The following is a 15004-nucleotide window of genomic DNA, read 5'->3' as shown; positions in this document are numbered from 1 at the left end:
TCTAGAAAGTCGGTTATCGGGTCCATCCAGGAGGGATTTATCTTTGTCAAGTGGAGGGTGACAGCTGGTTCCTTTACCAAACCCTGAATTAGAGATCGATTGCCAGCCCCTGGTTTTGTGCTCGCTAGCTTGGACAGGAGGTCCGCCCGTGTGTTCCTTTCTCTCAGAACGTGTTGGATTGTGACCTCCTCGAATTGTTTGCTCAACTCTTTGACCTTCTCTAGATACTTCTGTAACAAGGAGTCTCTAGCCTGCTGGCGCCGACTTCCCGTGCTAAGATTAAGCCGCCCATAAGGGCCTCATACTCCGCTTGATTGTTTGATACCGGGAACTCGAACTTGATCGACTGTTCATATATGACTCCAGCGGGACTCTCCAGGATGATCCTGGCACCTCCGAACGTCTAGTTGGAGGTCCCGTCTACGTGGAGCCTCCACCGTATACCTGTTGCCTCGGCTGGGTCCCCTGTTACTTCTACCAAGAAATCGGCCATGGCCTACGCCTTAATCGCATGCCTGGGCTCATATTGCAAGTCGTATTGGGACAACTCGATGGCCTAAGTCATCATTCTTCCTGCCAGGTCGGGTTTCTGGAGTATCTGGCGGATTCCCTTATCCATCCTCACGACTACCTGATGACCTTGGAAGTACTGTCGTAATCTACGGGAAGAGGTTAGGAGTGCAAGTTCCAACTTCTCTAATTTGCTGTATCTCAACTCTACTCCTTGCAGTGCTTTACTCACGAAGTAGATTGGTTACTGAGCCTTCCCTTCCTCCCGTACCAAAACCGCTGTCATCGCTTCATCCGTTATGGCTAGATACAGATAGAGCGGCTCTCCGACCTTGGGCTTCCCGAGAACGGGTGGCGTTGCGAGGATCTCTTTGAAATGCTTGAATGCTTCCTCACACGCCGGGGTCCATTCAAATGCTATCCCCTTTTCATAAGGTTGAAAAATGGTAGCGCTCTAGCAGCCGACGCCTCGAGGAACCGTGATAGCGCGATGAGCCTCCCTGTCAGCCTTTAGACGTCTTTAATGCATCCCGGGCTCTTCATCTGGAGTATCGCTTCACATTTTTCTGGATTGGTCTCTACCCCTCTTTGGGTTATCATGAACCCCAAGAACTTTCCTGCTTCCATGGCGAAGGCACATTTAAGTGGGTTGAGCCTCATGCCGTGTTGTCGGAGGGAGGCGAATACGTTTTCCAGGTCTCCTATGTGGTCGTTAGGTCGGGTGGTTTTTACTAAGATGTCATTGACGTATACTTCCACCGTTTCCCCTATGAGGTCGCTGAATATCTTATTCATCAACCGTTGGTAGGTGGCCCCTGCATTCTTCAGTCCGAACGGCATTACCCTGTAGCAGTAGGTTCTCCCGGGTGTTATGAACGATGTCTTCTCCTCGTCTGGCCGGTGCATCGGTATTTGATTGTAGCCAGAATAAGCATCCATAAAGCTCAGATACCGATATCCCGCCGCCGCATCGACGAGTGCATCAATGTTGGGTAGGGGGTAACAGTCATTGGGGCATGCTTTGTTGAGATCGGAGTAATCCACACACATCCTCCATTTTCCATTGTGCTTTCTCACTAGAACTACATTCGACAGCCAGGTCAAGTAGTCGAGCTCCCGTATAAATCCCGCTTCAAGGAAGCTGGCCGTCTGCCTGGCCACCTCCTCTGCTCTTTCTTGTGACATCTTCCTTCTCCTCTGAGCCACCGGTTTGGCCTCCGCCTTGACGGCCAAGTGGTGTGACATGAGTTGGGGGTCTATCCCCGGCATGTCGGCTGGCGTCCAAGCAAACAAGTCGCCATTAGCCCTGATCATTTCCATTAGGGGTTCTTTCAGGTCGTGTGGGAGGTTTCTGTTCACGAAGGTGAACTTCTCCTCTGTGTCGCCGACCTTGAATTTCTCTAAGTTCCCTTCTGGCTCGGGTCTGGGTTTGTCTTCAACTCTAGCGTCTAGGTCGGCAAGGAATACTCCTGATGCTTCCTTGAACTTCTTCCTTAATGAGAGACTGGCATTATCGCAAGAGACTGCCATTTTCAAGTCCCCTTTTATGGATCTCACGGATCCATCATCAGCCCCGAGATCACTGCCCTGAGATCGTTGATGGTCTTTCTCCCTAGGATGATGTTGTAGGCCGTGGAGTCTCGCAGAACCACGAACTCAGCCATTACCGATCTTCGCCCCTGTCCAAGTCCTGCAGATATCGGCAGGGAGATTATCCCGTTTGGTTTGATGAAGTGGTCGCCTAAGCCTACAACACCGTGCTGGTGGGTCTTTAAGTCGGCATCCCGTAGACCCATGGCATCGAACACATTGCGGAACATGATATTCGAGTCAGCCCCGCTGTCTATGAGGATCCGCTTGATGAGGCCGGTTCCCACTCTGGCCGTGATGACCATTGGAGGGCTTTCCGCGACCTCATCGAACCACTGGTCTTCTGGACTGAACGAGATGGGTGGAAACCTCTTGGAGCTTCGCGCGGAAGATGAGGAAACTGCCAGGACTTTGGCGTCTTTCTTGTGTGCCGACTTCGACCTTGGGGCCGCGTCTCTTGCTGTTACCATGTTCACTATGGTAAGGCCATGTTCATTGTCCTCCGTCTCGTGACGTCGCTTCACCGCGCGGGTCTTGTCCTCTCCCTCGCGATTGCGATCTCGTCTTCTCGGCTCCCTGATGAGATGGGAGAATTCGGCCAGTTTCCCGTCCTGGATCGCTTGTTCTAGCGCATCCTTGAGGTCGAAACAATCCTGTGTCTTATGTCCATAGCCCTTATGATAATCACAATAGAGGCTCTTGTTCCCTCCGGTTCGGTCCTTCAGAGGTCGGGGCTTCGACAAAATTCCCTTCTCGGCTATCTGCTGATAAACTTCTATGATGGAGGCGGAGAGAGGGGTATAATTGGTGAACTTCCCGACCCGGGAAAACGACCTGGACGTCTTGCCCGGACCGCCGTCTCTGGCGTGCTCCTTTTGTCTTTCTCCGCCACCGTACTGCCTAGATTGATTGTAGGAGGGCTGCCGCTTGTTGGCAGCCACGTCCTGGCTGACTTCTTCATCGTTGATACATTCCCTGAATACGATCTGGATCTCCTGCATCGTCCTCACCGGCTTCGTGGTGAGATGCTTCCTGAAGTCCTCGTTCAGAAGTCCATTCGTCAGGCACAGACTAGCTACCGAATCGGTTAGCCTATCGATCTCCAAGCACTCGTCATTGAACCGGTCTAGATATTTTCTGGTCGGCTCGCCGGACCTCTGAGTCACCCCGAGCAAATTGATCGGGTGCTTTTCCTTTGCAATTCTGGTAGTGAATTGGGCTAGGAAAGCGCGGCTAATGTCCGAAAACCTGGCCACCGAGCCCCGCAGGAGGATGTTAAACCACCGTATTACAGGTCCCGCCAGAGTGACTGGGAAAGCGTGGCACCTTACCTCGTCTCCCAATCCCTCCAAGTTCATCCTGGCCTCGAAGGCCGTAAGGTGCTCCTGCGGGTCTTGGGTTCTGTCATACCTCATGTCCGTCGGCTTATCAAAGTGCTTTGGTAGCCGGACCTCGAGGATGTAACGATGAAACGGGGTTGCGCCCATTATCACGGATCGCCGCGTTCTCCTTGGTCTTCCCTCGCCGTCTTCTCAACGACCGTCTTTCCGGTCTCGCCTAGTGGCGCGTCTCCCTTCCTGCCGGGTGTATATGATGGGGTCGCGGTGTCTTCTTGCGCGTCCTTCCTCCTGGGCGCTCTCGGGTTCAGATTGTGGGCTAGTTTTCGTCGGGAGTGACTTTTCGGGGGAGAACGGGAGTAGCTTGATTCGGGAGTTTGTTGACGATGTTCCTGATCTACTAGCTGGCGCTCCAGGTTCTGCATCCTGTGACGCAGTTCCTGCATTATTCTGGCGCTGTTGCCGCCTGTTCCCCCAAAGGGGCGTCTTTCTTGAGATCATGAAGATGGCTCGGTTCGTCGTGGAGGGGACCTCGTCCGCTCCCGGGAGGAGGCCACAGAGGCCTCCCCTTTGTGCTCGGCCCCACGGCCTGGTTCTCCAGGACCCAATACAACGTCCATTCAGGTGTCCCACGGACGGCGCCAATGTTCGATAGCTCGTGTACCGGACGGGTCGGGATGATGCTTCGGTTGGTGAGATGGGGTGTCGCCTGATTCAGGGTTGCTGGGTTGGAGGAGGAGTAGCTGACGTCCCGAATTCTTCGTATGGAGAGGGGGTGTCACCTGCAAAGACACTCCAATGTTTTAGTCAGTTAAGTGTGCAGGCGAAAAGGGGATAAGATGATGTGTGTCTACCTTGGGGGAGGGGTAGGACCCTCTCCATATATACCGTGTCAGAAGTGGGTCCCACAAGGGCAGACCCACCTTCCTCGAAGCTTCCCCATACAGCTATAGTAGAGTTGTCAAGGACGCGTGTCCAGGTCGGTGGTTGGGCACTTCACACCCGACCATTCGGGTCGAGTGGTCTACGGGTCAGGTCGGCCCGCATGATGTTTGGGTCAGGCCGCAACAGATTATTCATATTTTGATTGTACATATAGTTATCAAGTTGATTATTAGGTGTCAAACATTGAGTTTAGAAAAAAAAAACAATAGATAAAATTAAAGTAATTAGATTACCTTTTTAAATACTAAAAATAAATCAAATTAAATTAAAATTAATTTTTAATAAGAACAAATAACAATAAATGTATTTGGTAAAATAATTTTTAAAATTTAAAAATATTATAATAAATATTAATATAAGAATTAAGTTTAAATATTAATTAATATATGAAATTATATTAAATTTTGTAATTTTGATAATAAAAACAAACTAATTTTAAAAAATTTTCTCTAAGGTGTTTTCAAAAGCACTCAATTTTAAAAAATTGTAAGTATAAGTACATGAATTTTTTTTAATTTATGAAATACAAAACGAAATATTTATACTTTTGAAAAATGCAAACACTTTCCAAAAGATTTTAACAAATCAAACATTAGTTATAATCCAATCCTTTTATATTAAAGATATATAGTCGAAAGAAAATTTAAAAAGATAGAGATATTTTGGGCATATCTTGCAACTAGGAGAGGCAAGCGGGGAAGCCCGCCCTGCCCCGCCAGAAGCCCGCCCCGTCTAACAGCGGGCTGGCGGGCCGACGGGATAGACCCGCCAAATATCTTTTTTTTTTATTTTTAACTATTAAATAATATATATAAAGGCATAAAAAAATTTCTTCTGTTTTTTACTTTTAACTATTATAATTTTTATATTCACAAACATTAAAGTCTTTGTAATTATAAATATCTAATAAACATAATTATAAACCAAGTTTTCATTCAAAACATAATTATAAATATTGTTCCAAAGCAAAATAAATATAATTCAAAACATAATTATAAATATTGTCTCTAAAACAAAATAAACATAATCCAAAACACTCAATTTTCATCTTCATTCTTTTGTAAGTTGGGTTGTGAGAAGTTGAATTTTGGCAAAAAAAAAAATTATAAAAATACCCCTTGCCAAAAAAATACTAAATCCGGCGGGAAGCCCGCCCCGCCCCGCCAAATCCCGCGGTTTAAGCGGTGCGACTTAGGCGGACTTTTGCTATTTGGTGGTCCCAATTCTTCAGCCCAACCCACTTTTTGGCGGGTTACGCGGACCAGCCCGACAGATTTAGGCCTGTTTGCCACCCCTACTTACAACCCAATTTACTGACTTGAGGATTTTTTTTTTTTATACAAATACTCACTCTCTTATTCTCTCATTGTCGATGTATAATTCATCCCGACAAAAACTTTATAAGTACTCATCAAACTATACGACCTCCAACTTTCACAAGAATATATAATAACGCCGAAAATAAAAACATATAATGTATAAAGGAATACTAAACATTTTATTCCATTATAGGGATCAATTCTTAAAATATCAATCTTTGTACCTTATACAACATCTACATTTTTATCCAAAGACATAAATGATCATTATTATTATATCAAATGGATTTTGATTAATCAGTTCTTTTTGTCCAACGAATGCTCCTTTTTCAGTATTTCAAAGACGCTACCATCATAAACGCCTCGGATAGTTTCTTTCTGTAGGAGTCCATCCTTGTCTTTACCAATCTTGTACAAGAGGTGCCATTCAACAAAACTCCCAATCCTGTGCATCAAATGGTTATCATAAGTTTTGAAATGCAAAATTAAATAAGCATTACTATTCGTACCCTCTATTTGAATTTGATATCCAATTTGGCATTCATCATAATTTCCAATATTCTTAGACTCTTGGTTGAAATTCCTAACCCTTTTTAAGATTAAAAATATAAAATAAAGATAAAAATTTATTTTTGACGTACTAACAATTAAAAAATTATATACATTTATTTAATTATATTTATTTTTTTAATAATTTTTTATGCAGCTAATGTAAAAGATGATTATTTATCCTGATGTATTGTTATATATATATAATTAAATGCTGTGTAAAATTATTTTATATTGATCAGTGCATTAAAATTAAATTCTAAAGATAAAAAATTTGTAATCTCAATTGTCACTTTTGAAACAAGTCAATAATATGTCACTATTTTGCATGATAATAAATGTTTTATTTATAAAAATTAAAATTTTCTGAATTTTGAACCCCAAAATTGCTTTTGGGTAGAAAAAATTAGCTCATCAAACTATTTATTATTGATTGAGTATAAAATTTTTCAGAATTTGAAAAAACCAAGTATTTTGAAAATTGGATTGAATTAGTTGATTTAATGGAGTTAACCAAAATTGATTATCGTGTAGATCGGTCAAAATTGATAAAAGTCGATTAATTAATTGAGCCAATACTTTTTTTATTCAAAAATCGGTTCAAAAATAAAAAATTAAAACAAAAACAGTTTTTTGAGAAAAATATATTTTATGTATAAATATATTATTTTATTATATTCAATTTAATTCCAATCAAATCTCAATTGAACTTCTGAATTTTCAAAACTTTAATTAGTTTACCAATTTAACTATTCGTTCGGATTCGATTTTCATAACCCAAAAAACCTCCAAATAACATATACCATAAAGAAACCTTGACAAAATACAATATTTTATTTGTTATATGAAAATCAATGGCACATTATTATTAGTTTGTTCCAAAATATGGTATTCAAGTAATCTTTTTTAAACAGAGGTAATTAAGTGGATAAGCGAAGATAAAAGAAAAAACGGGAAATAATGGATTACCAAAGATATATTGTCAATTATGGGGTACCACAACAGCCCTACCTTCCTTTCAAATCTTTTGGCTGTCTATTGGCCTTTATCATCTCCTTCAACTCATCATATGTCAAAGCATTTGGATATGTATGTGCATGCTTAATGAAAATTTCTTCAAATTTTGAAGGAACAAACCTAAAACGTTTGTCAACAAGTACATTATTATTGTTAGAGTATAATTAGGAGACATATCCTGAAAAGTGAATGTATAAAATTAAATAAAGCAAACTACCTTCCTTCGGTATCATAGACACCAGTGTCACTTCCATGTTTACCGAATTGTATGTTCTTCACTTCAATTGGTAAAAGTGGAGATGGAAATTTTCCCTACATCACCACAACAAGTAGTTGATGATATATATATATATATATATATAGAATCGGTTCAAGAGCTGGAAAATTGGAATCTATTTTGCATCGATTCAATAAAATATTTATTTGAATTGGTGGGTACATGGATCAATACCCAATACAATGAATTTCGTTATGATGAAGATAACCTGAATTCGAATCACTTTGGAATTTATTTCAAATTCCATTTATATGAATATGATAACATCGATATCATATCATTCAAAATCAAATATATATATATTTATAATATTTTTCAGCCTCATATACTAAAGACTAATCCGTTGCAGATTTAAACTTAATTTAAGGGTCTGTCGCTAGCTAAAGAATTAGAATTACTGCATACACTTCGATTTCCAACACTTGCTTAAGTAGACAAGTGGATTTACCAGTCAGCAACCCAAGTTGGTTTGTAAATTGTAATACTATATTAAGATTTTCGCCCTTTAATTAAATTTTAGTGGCTAATTCTCTATTATTGTAGGTGGTGTTTAGTTTCTGTTTTCTAACACAAATGCATAGGATTAGGGCTGGAAGTGAGTCAAGCCAACTCATGAGCCAGCTCGAGTTCGACTCGTTAACAGCTCGATAAGCTAAGCTCGTGAGCTGGTGAGCCAAGTTTGAGCCTGAAATTGAGTTCATAAATTAAATGAGCCAAGCTTGAGCTTAGATAAGCTCAGCTCATTAGCTCGTGAGCTGGCTCTCTCTCTCTCTCTCTCTCTCTCTATATATATATATAACAATCTTAATTATTTAATATTTATATTTATTTTTTATATATAATTTTAATATAGGACATAAATAAAAATTTATAATTTATTGATAGATAAACAATATATAAAATTGATCTTTTTAAATATTTTTAAAAATATATAAGTTATAATTTATTGTTATAAAATTATAGATTATGTATCTATGTTTCTCTTATTTGAGCCAGCTCGTGAGCTTGAGCCAGCTCGTGAGCTTTTGGTGAGCCGAGTTTGAGCTTAAAAAATAAGCTCGATTGTTAATGAGTCGAGCCGTGAGCCAAGCTCAATTTTCGTGAGCCGAGCTTGAGCTTGGTCTAGCTCGGCTCAGCTCGGCTCACTTCCAGCCCTACATAAGATATAAGACAAATAAAAACACGCGCGCGTGTAATTGGGTTTCAGTATAAAAAAAATGTGTGTATTTTCTAAACTTTGAAAATGTAAAAATAAGATTAAATTAGTTCTCCAAATAGTCACAAAAAAAAAATTAGTTCTCCAAATTATTCGATAACAATTATCTTTGTCCTAGCTAGCTAATCCTCAATTCACACAATATTATTCTACTAATAGGGGTAGTTGTATTTGTGAGGGATTTTAAATCTCAACAAAACTACAACTACATTTTAAACATATTGTAGGATTTTAAACACACTACAAATTTGCAATATAGTTTTTAAAAAAACCCTCAGACAATTACATTGTTTTAATTTCTCCAAATAGTAAAATTTAAAAAATCCCCGCACTTGAATCAAACAACATTGAAATGAAAGAAAAAAAAACATAATAGAATAAGTAGAGGAAAAAATGTGTCTCGTCCATTTTTTAAATGAGAGGGATGATTGAAAATTTGTGAACAAGAGTAGTGAATGAGTAAACATAAACAATAAATCAACAGAAAAATATTTGAGCATTGTTTCAGTTATACTTTCCTATTAATCACCACAGCCCAGAGCACCACCTCTCTTAATTTTATATCTCAAACTGAATTTTTTATCATTAATAAAAAAAACTATAATTTAAAAAATTTGTTTCATATCTAATGATTTTTTCAATTTCTAAAGTACTCGATAAATTTTTTTTCCAAGTCATTTACTGTAAATTAAGACTATATAAGATATGAGAAGGCTACTTTCAATGCAAATACACCTCAGCATGTGATTCTTCCCAAAAAGTTAATTGGTTCTTATACCTTAGCACGCGCAGCAACAATATATATTATGTTATCTGTACACTAAAATTAGCTACCAAAATCAGCCATTAATATAAAATACATATTGAAATATAAATATACATTAAAAATAAATTAAACTATATATATATATATTTATACACAAATACATTAGTGGTTAATTTTAGTGACTTACTTTAATATATAATAACATTTTTAATATCATTTATATGTCATCGAAAAATTTCAGAAAAAAAAAGTAATCAATCTAACAAACATAATTGGCTCTAACACTCAATACTCATGATTTGGATCATAATTATTTAGGGACGAATGGATGTACATCTCTGCAGGGCAAGTACTTCTACTAGCATTTTCAAAATTATATATATATATAAATTCGATTCAATTTTATCTTTTAACATTTTTAATAAGTTTCAGTTTTATTCCTTCTGTTAATGTTATAACAGTCAACTGTTAAGTCAGAATTATCTTTTCAATTTTACTCTTATTTATTATAGAATAAATTACCAAAATAGTATTAAAAAATTTGTAAAAGAATTAAATATTAAATATATTCTAAAAAATGACTTTATTTAGAGATTAAATTTTGATACAAATTTTTGCAATCATTATAAAAAATTAATAATCTTTTGTCAAGTAATTTTTTTTTTCAAAATTTATTGTAAATGACTACATTTTTTTGAAAAATAAAAATAAAAATTTAGAGATCATATTTTGTTCCAATTTTTGTGCACCTTCTAAATATTTATTTAAATGCTGTCACAAAAACTTATATCTAATAGATAAATTGTTTGCTAAATATGAAAGTTTGTTTGTTACTTAAAAAAATATGTTTATTGATTTTTTTTTATCGTATTTTCAAATCATTCAAAGCATAGTCAGAACCGAACAGGTTATTAATTTATTGGTTTATTAGTTCAACTGATGAGTTATTAGTTGAACCGGTAAAACCGATCCCACATAAATAAAAAATATAAAACAGTCCAAAATCTAAAACAAAATTTAAAAAATATATATATCTTCACTAATATTTTAAAAACAATCTAATTTTAACAAATTATAATCAACAAATTATAATCTGATTATTATTAAATAAGTATATAAAATTTTAATATTTTTTCATAATAAAATTTTTTAATTTTATTTTTATATTAAAATAAATATTTTTTATTTTAATAAATAACTAATTATTTTATATTTATTATATTGTTATATACTATATATATTTATTAAAAAATAATATTAATAAATATCATATAATTATAAAAAAATAATTATATTATAATTAATAAAAATATAATTAATTTAAATATAAATGAATATAAAATTAAAATAATATCTAAAAAAATTATTATATATTTTATTATATAATTAATAATTAATATTTAAAATAATAAGCAATAATATAATTTAGTGACAAAAAGAATATGCAAACACAAAAAAAAAATTTAAATTTAAACTACATCTTTGTCAATTTTAAAATATTTTTTCAATTAATTCGGTTGAATTGATTTTTTATTAATTTTTGTCAGCTTTAATCAATTTTAATTCTTAAGAAGTTCAAAAATTAAACCGGAGCAGTTAAAAATCTTTTAAAAACTTTTATCACCCGAAACTTTCGAATTCCGAAATAATAGTTCACCCTTTAATATAATATCATCTTCATCATCACACCGCCCCCAATTCACCTCTCTCCCTCCAACATCATCATCAACACTCCAGCTACCATCTCATCCTATTCCATTTTTTTCCCCTACTCTTTAGTCACCCAAGCAAAGAAATTCCCATCTACATTTATTATTATTATTATTATTATTATTATTCACTTCAGATAATACAAGGATCTGGAAGAGCTGAATAAGCAGCAGAATACCATGGTGTGAAGTTGCCAATTTGCCACCACTCCATGGTAATCTCTAAACTCTCTCATTAAAACCATTCTCCTCCTCTTATTGCTCTTCCTCTTCTCCACTCAACTACCAAAAAACATCACTAGGTGGTAAGAGAAGGAGAAGAACAAAAAAAAAGAAAAGGGAAAAACGGTGCGGGCGACGAAGACGATGATGAGCTATTTTATATAAAAATTCTTATTAAATTTTATATAAAAAATATTTTTATTAAATAAATTTAGTTATTTTATACCTTAAAGATATATTTTAGGAATATAATAATAGAATTTTTAAAATTTTTAATGAATTCAATTTATTAAAAATATAAATAATTTATTTTTTAATTATTTTTAATAAAATATTTTTAAAATATATCTTTAAGACATATATTAACAAGCCAATGAGTAATAGCTCAAATGGCATAGTCTTCCCATACTCAATTAAGAGGTTGCGGGTTCGAATTTCCTATCTTTGGTAAAAAAAAAAAAAACATATATTAACAAGATCTTATATATTAAATTTAAATCAACTTAATAAAAAATAGAGCATTGTGATGTTTAGGTATATTAATGATTTATTTAGTTAGAATTTATATTTTTTATTTTTTTACTCAACTTTAAAACTATATATACATTTTGACAATCAATTTTTAAATATAAATTGAACAAAAATTATAAAAATTAGTTTAAAAAATGAAATATTTTATATTTCTATTTAGTTGTCTATTATTATTATTATTATTATTATTATTATTATTATTATTATTATTAAGTTTGGTCTTTTTTTGTTAAATGATTGAATAATTATTAGATAATTTATAAAATATATAATATAGATATCAGGAATTTGGCGAATTGATATCATTCATCATATATAATTCATAAAAAATGTGTTTGACTATTTCAAATACTCAAATAAAAATTTTATTAGTTAAAAAATAATTAATCTATTATCTTAATTTATCTTATTTTATTATTATTATTATATATTTTATTATCTTATGTGTCTTAAGTGCACATATTAAAATTAAAGAATAAAAAAATTTCATTAAAAATATTTAAAATTTTTTATTAATAATAAATTTATTATGTATTCTAAGAACATATATTAGTTAAATTTTTATTTTTATATTAAAATAATTAAATTTAGCATTATAAAATAATCAAATTTATTATAAATAGACGAATAATTAAATTTATATATAATAATGTAATAATAAAAAATTTATATAAAATATTAAATAAGTACTTTTTATATGCAGTAACATACTAACATTGTTGATTAATGTTTTTATACAATTTAACATTTTTTAAATTTAAGGAGCAGAGAGCCGTACTGGGCGGGTGCTCTGACTGAGAGATACATTGATGAAAAGAGAACCGCCAATTGACAGCAATATCCCAACTCCAATTTCTCGCAAACCTGTAATTATAAATAATTTAACTTCATTAATTAATCGACATGATAATGGACTCAGCAATTTCTTCTTTTATTTATTGATTTATTTATTTGACATTCGCATGGAGGCAACACCACATTTTTTGTTTTCGACATGAAAGTAGTAATGGTGTTCTTTTAAAATGTGAATTGTTGGGATGTTTAAATACGAAATTATTTAACTAAAAAAATAGAAATTGTATTATTTGATTTGTTAGAGATACAGAAATTGGATTGTTTGACTTGTGAGAGATACAGAAATGGGATCGTTCGATTTGCATTAAAAAATTAAAAAATTTAAAGTACAGAAATCGAATCTTTTAATTTGTGTACCTTCTACAATTTTAAAAAACACAAAAAAATATATCACTACTTTTATTTTTATACTAAAAAAAAGGCTGCAGTAACACATATCGATAATGAAGTGAATAACCAAATGTAATTTATATGACAAAAAAATATATATAATTTAAAAAAAATATATTTCAGAGACAAAATAAAATATTTATGAAAAGTTGAACATAGACATAATTATCTATGATGAAAATACAAAAAAAATCATTGGATATTCTGGGAAAAAAAAACTTTCGGAAGGTCATATTTATTAAAAAAAAAGATAGGATTTATCCCTTAATAGTTAATATCGAACCAATAAGTCAACAACATTTGAAAATTTTTTTCATCAACGATTCTTTTTATGGTGACTTTTCATCAACGATTCTGTTCATATATATATATATATATATATATATATATATGTGGTCTTTTTTAAATATTTTTCTCCCCGTATATATAAAGGAATGTTAGCCTTCACTTTTTTGCTAACTTTCATTCTTATAACAGAGTACATGTTAACAATATTCACTTTTTAATTTTTATTGCAAACCAAACAAAATATTCAGTTTTTATTGTATAAAAAGGTGAAATGTCACACAGATAAAAATAATTAAACACCGTCATGAAAATTAAGAGAGAGAGACCTTTATAAGTTTCCCATGGATAAACAACACCATCATGATTGATGTCAAAGAATGCAGCGTGCTTCTGCATAACATTCTCATGAAGTGGAATTGGTTTCTCTTCGGCACCACCTCCAACTCCTGCCCATTAATTTACAATGAAATTTCTTGACATAGAACTCCAAATATATAAATAAGAGACCAAAACTAAGAAATAGAAAGTTGAGTTTCTATATATATACCCTCACGTGTTCTGTTTTCTGTAGCAGAAGTAGCAGCCATATGGATAGATAGATAATAAAATGACAAATTAGAGAGGGGACGAAATCACGGAGGAGCTTATAGATGTTTTATTCTTAGAATAAGCTTCTGCAATATGATGATAAAAATAATGAGTTCGGGATTTTGGGGGATATATATAATAATAATTAATTAAATATAAAATATTATTATGTTGCTATTGATGGTGAAGGGAAGAGTATGGAAGAACATAACGTGTGGGCCTTTAATTGAGTTCTCACCGCCTCCACTGATTTTTAGAAGATATGATCTGATAGTTATTGCTGTTCCTTCCAAACAAGATATTATAATCATCAAAATCTTACTTCTATGCCACGTTCTTGCTGCACAACTCAAATTTAATATAACTATAAATACATAAATAAATAATATAATAATAATATAAAATGAGTAATGTTAGGGGACCAGCAATTTTTGTGATTGGTAGCCATCAAATAATTATCAATGATGATTTAATGGTGTGAGATTGGTGTGAGATTTTATCTAATAACTCACCTTTCTGTGCTGATTACATGCAGGACAAAATTCAATAAAATTGCTGGTTCCTAGACTTTTCTATAAAATAATATAATATAATTTTAATTTTTATGGGAACTGCGCTTCTAAGGAAATGATTGTTTTCGCAATAATATAAGGTGACAAATATCAGTTTATGACGCTGACTTGTGACTTGACTCAAATGGACATCTAAATGAAAAACGAAGAGGAAGAAAGATAGGAAATTCCCTACCCAAAAAGGGAAATTAATTATTTAATCCTGCTCTTATGTAACCTTGCATATTGTTGATGTTCACTGTTCACAAATGAATAATGTTTTAGCTCAGATAAACAAAATTAGTGAAATTTATATATAGTCGATTATTTTTAATAAAATAAGA

At 33.7% G+C, this 15004-nt stretch overlaps 3 protein-coding genes across 4 annotated transcripts; all 3 read right to left on the bottom strand.

Annotated features, from left to right (window-relative positions):
• Positions 1-1020: 1020 nt before the first annotated feature.
• LOC112770397 (uncharacterized) lies at positions 1021-2040 on the bottom strand. Its single transcript, XM_025814758.1, has 2 exons — positions 1559-2040; positions 1021-1354 (listed from the first exon to the last, which is right to left on the bottom strand). The coding sequence occupies exons 1-2, from the start codon at positions 2038-2040 to the stop codon at positions 1021-1023; spliced, it is 816 nt and encodes a 271-aa protein (XP_025670543.1).
• A 23-nt stretch (positions 2041-2063) lies between these two features.
• On the bottom strand, positions 2064-3587 carry LOC112770396 (uncharacterized). The gene has a single exon (XM_025814757.1). It carries the CDS (start codon positions 3585-3587, stop codon positions 2064-2066), a length of 1524 nt encoding a protein of 507 aa, XP_025670542.1.
• Positions 3588-5861: 2274 nt separating this feature from the next.
• On the bottom strand, positions 5862-14357 carry LOC112772961 (probable peroxygenase 5). Of its 2 annotated transcripts, none has more exons than XM_025817986.2 (6): positions 14069-14357; positions 13848-13967; positions 12767-12852; positions 7485-7579; positions 7220-7387; positions 5862-6146 (listed from the first exon to the last, which is right to left on the bottom strand). In XM_025817986.2, exons 1-5 carry the CDS (start codon positions 14106-14108, stop codon positions 7258-7260), a joined length of 471 nt encoding a protein of 156 aa, XP_025673771.1. In that variant the 5' UTR covers positions 14109-14357; the 3' UTR covers positions 5862-6146; positions 7220-7257. The 2 variants fall into 2 exon arrangements, with proteins under 2 accessions (XP_025673771.1, XP_025673768.1); XM_025817983.2 differs by having other exon boundaries at positions 7262-7387.
• Positions 14358-15004: the final 647 nt, after the last annotated feature.

Source organism: Arachis hypogaea, chromosome 18 (genome assembly GCF_003086295.3).
Source record: "Arachis hypogaea cultivar Tifrunner chromosome 18, arahy.Tifrunner.gnm2.J5K5, whole genome shotgun sequence".
NCBI classification, from domain to species: domain Eukaryota; kingdom Viridiplantae; phylum Streptophyta; class Magnoliopsida; order Fabales; family Fabaceae; genus Arachis; species Arachis hypogaea.
Note: the sequence above shows the minus strand (reverse complement) of the source record. Positions and strands in the feature narration are given on the sequence as shown.

What these genes read in the sequence shown, in the direction of transcription:
- LOC112770397 (XM_025814758.1), bottom strand. Translation starts at nt 2,040, where the DNA reads ATGGCAGTCTCTTGCGATAATGCCAGTCTCTCATTAAGGAAGAAGTTC. An exon ending in CACAATGGAAAATGGAGGAT is followed by an intron (nt 1,355 to 1,558) that starts GTGTGTGGATTA and finishes CTACTGCTACAG; the next exon opens with GGTAATGCCGTTCGGACTGA.
- LOC112770396 (XM_025814757.1), bottom strand. Translation starts at nt 3,587, where the DNA reads ATGGGCGCAACCCCGTTTCATCGTTACATCCTCGAGGTCCGGCTACCA.
- LOC112772961 (XM_025817983.2), bottom strand. Translation starts at nt 14,108, where the DNA reads ATGGCTGCTACTTCTGCTACAGAAAACAGAACACGTGAGG. An exon ending in AGAAAACAGAACACGTGAGG is followed by an intron (nt 13,968 to 14,068) that starts GTATATATATAG and finishes ATTAATGGGCAG; the next exon opens with GAGTTGGAGGTGGTGCCGAA. An exon ending in TCAGTCAGAGCACCCGCCCA is followed by an intron (nt 7,580 to 12,766) that starts GTACGGCTCTCT and finishes GTGGTGATGTAG; the next exon opens with GGAAAATTTCCATCTCCACT.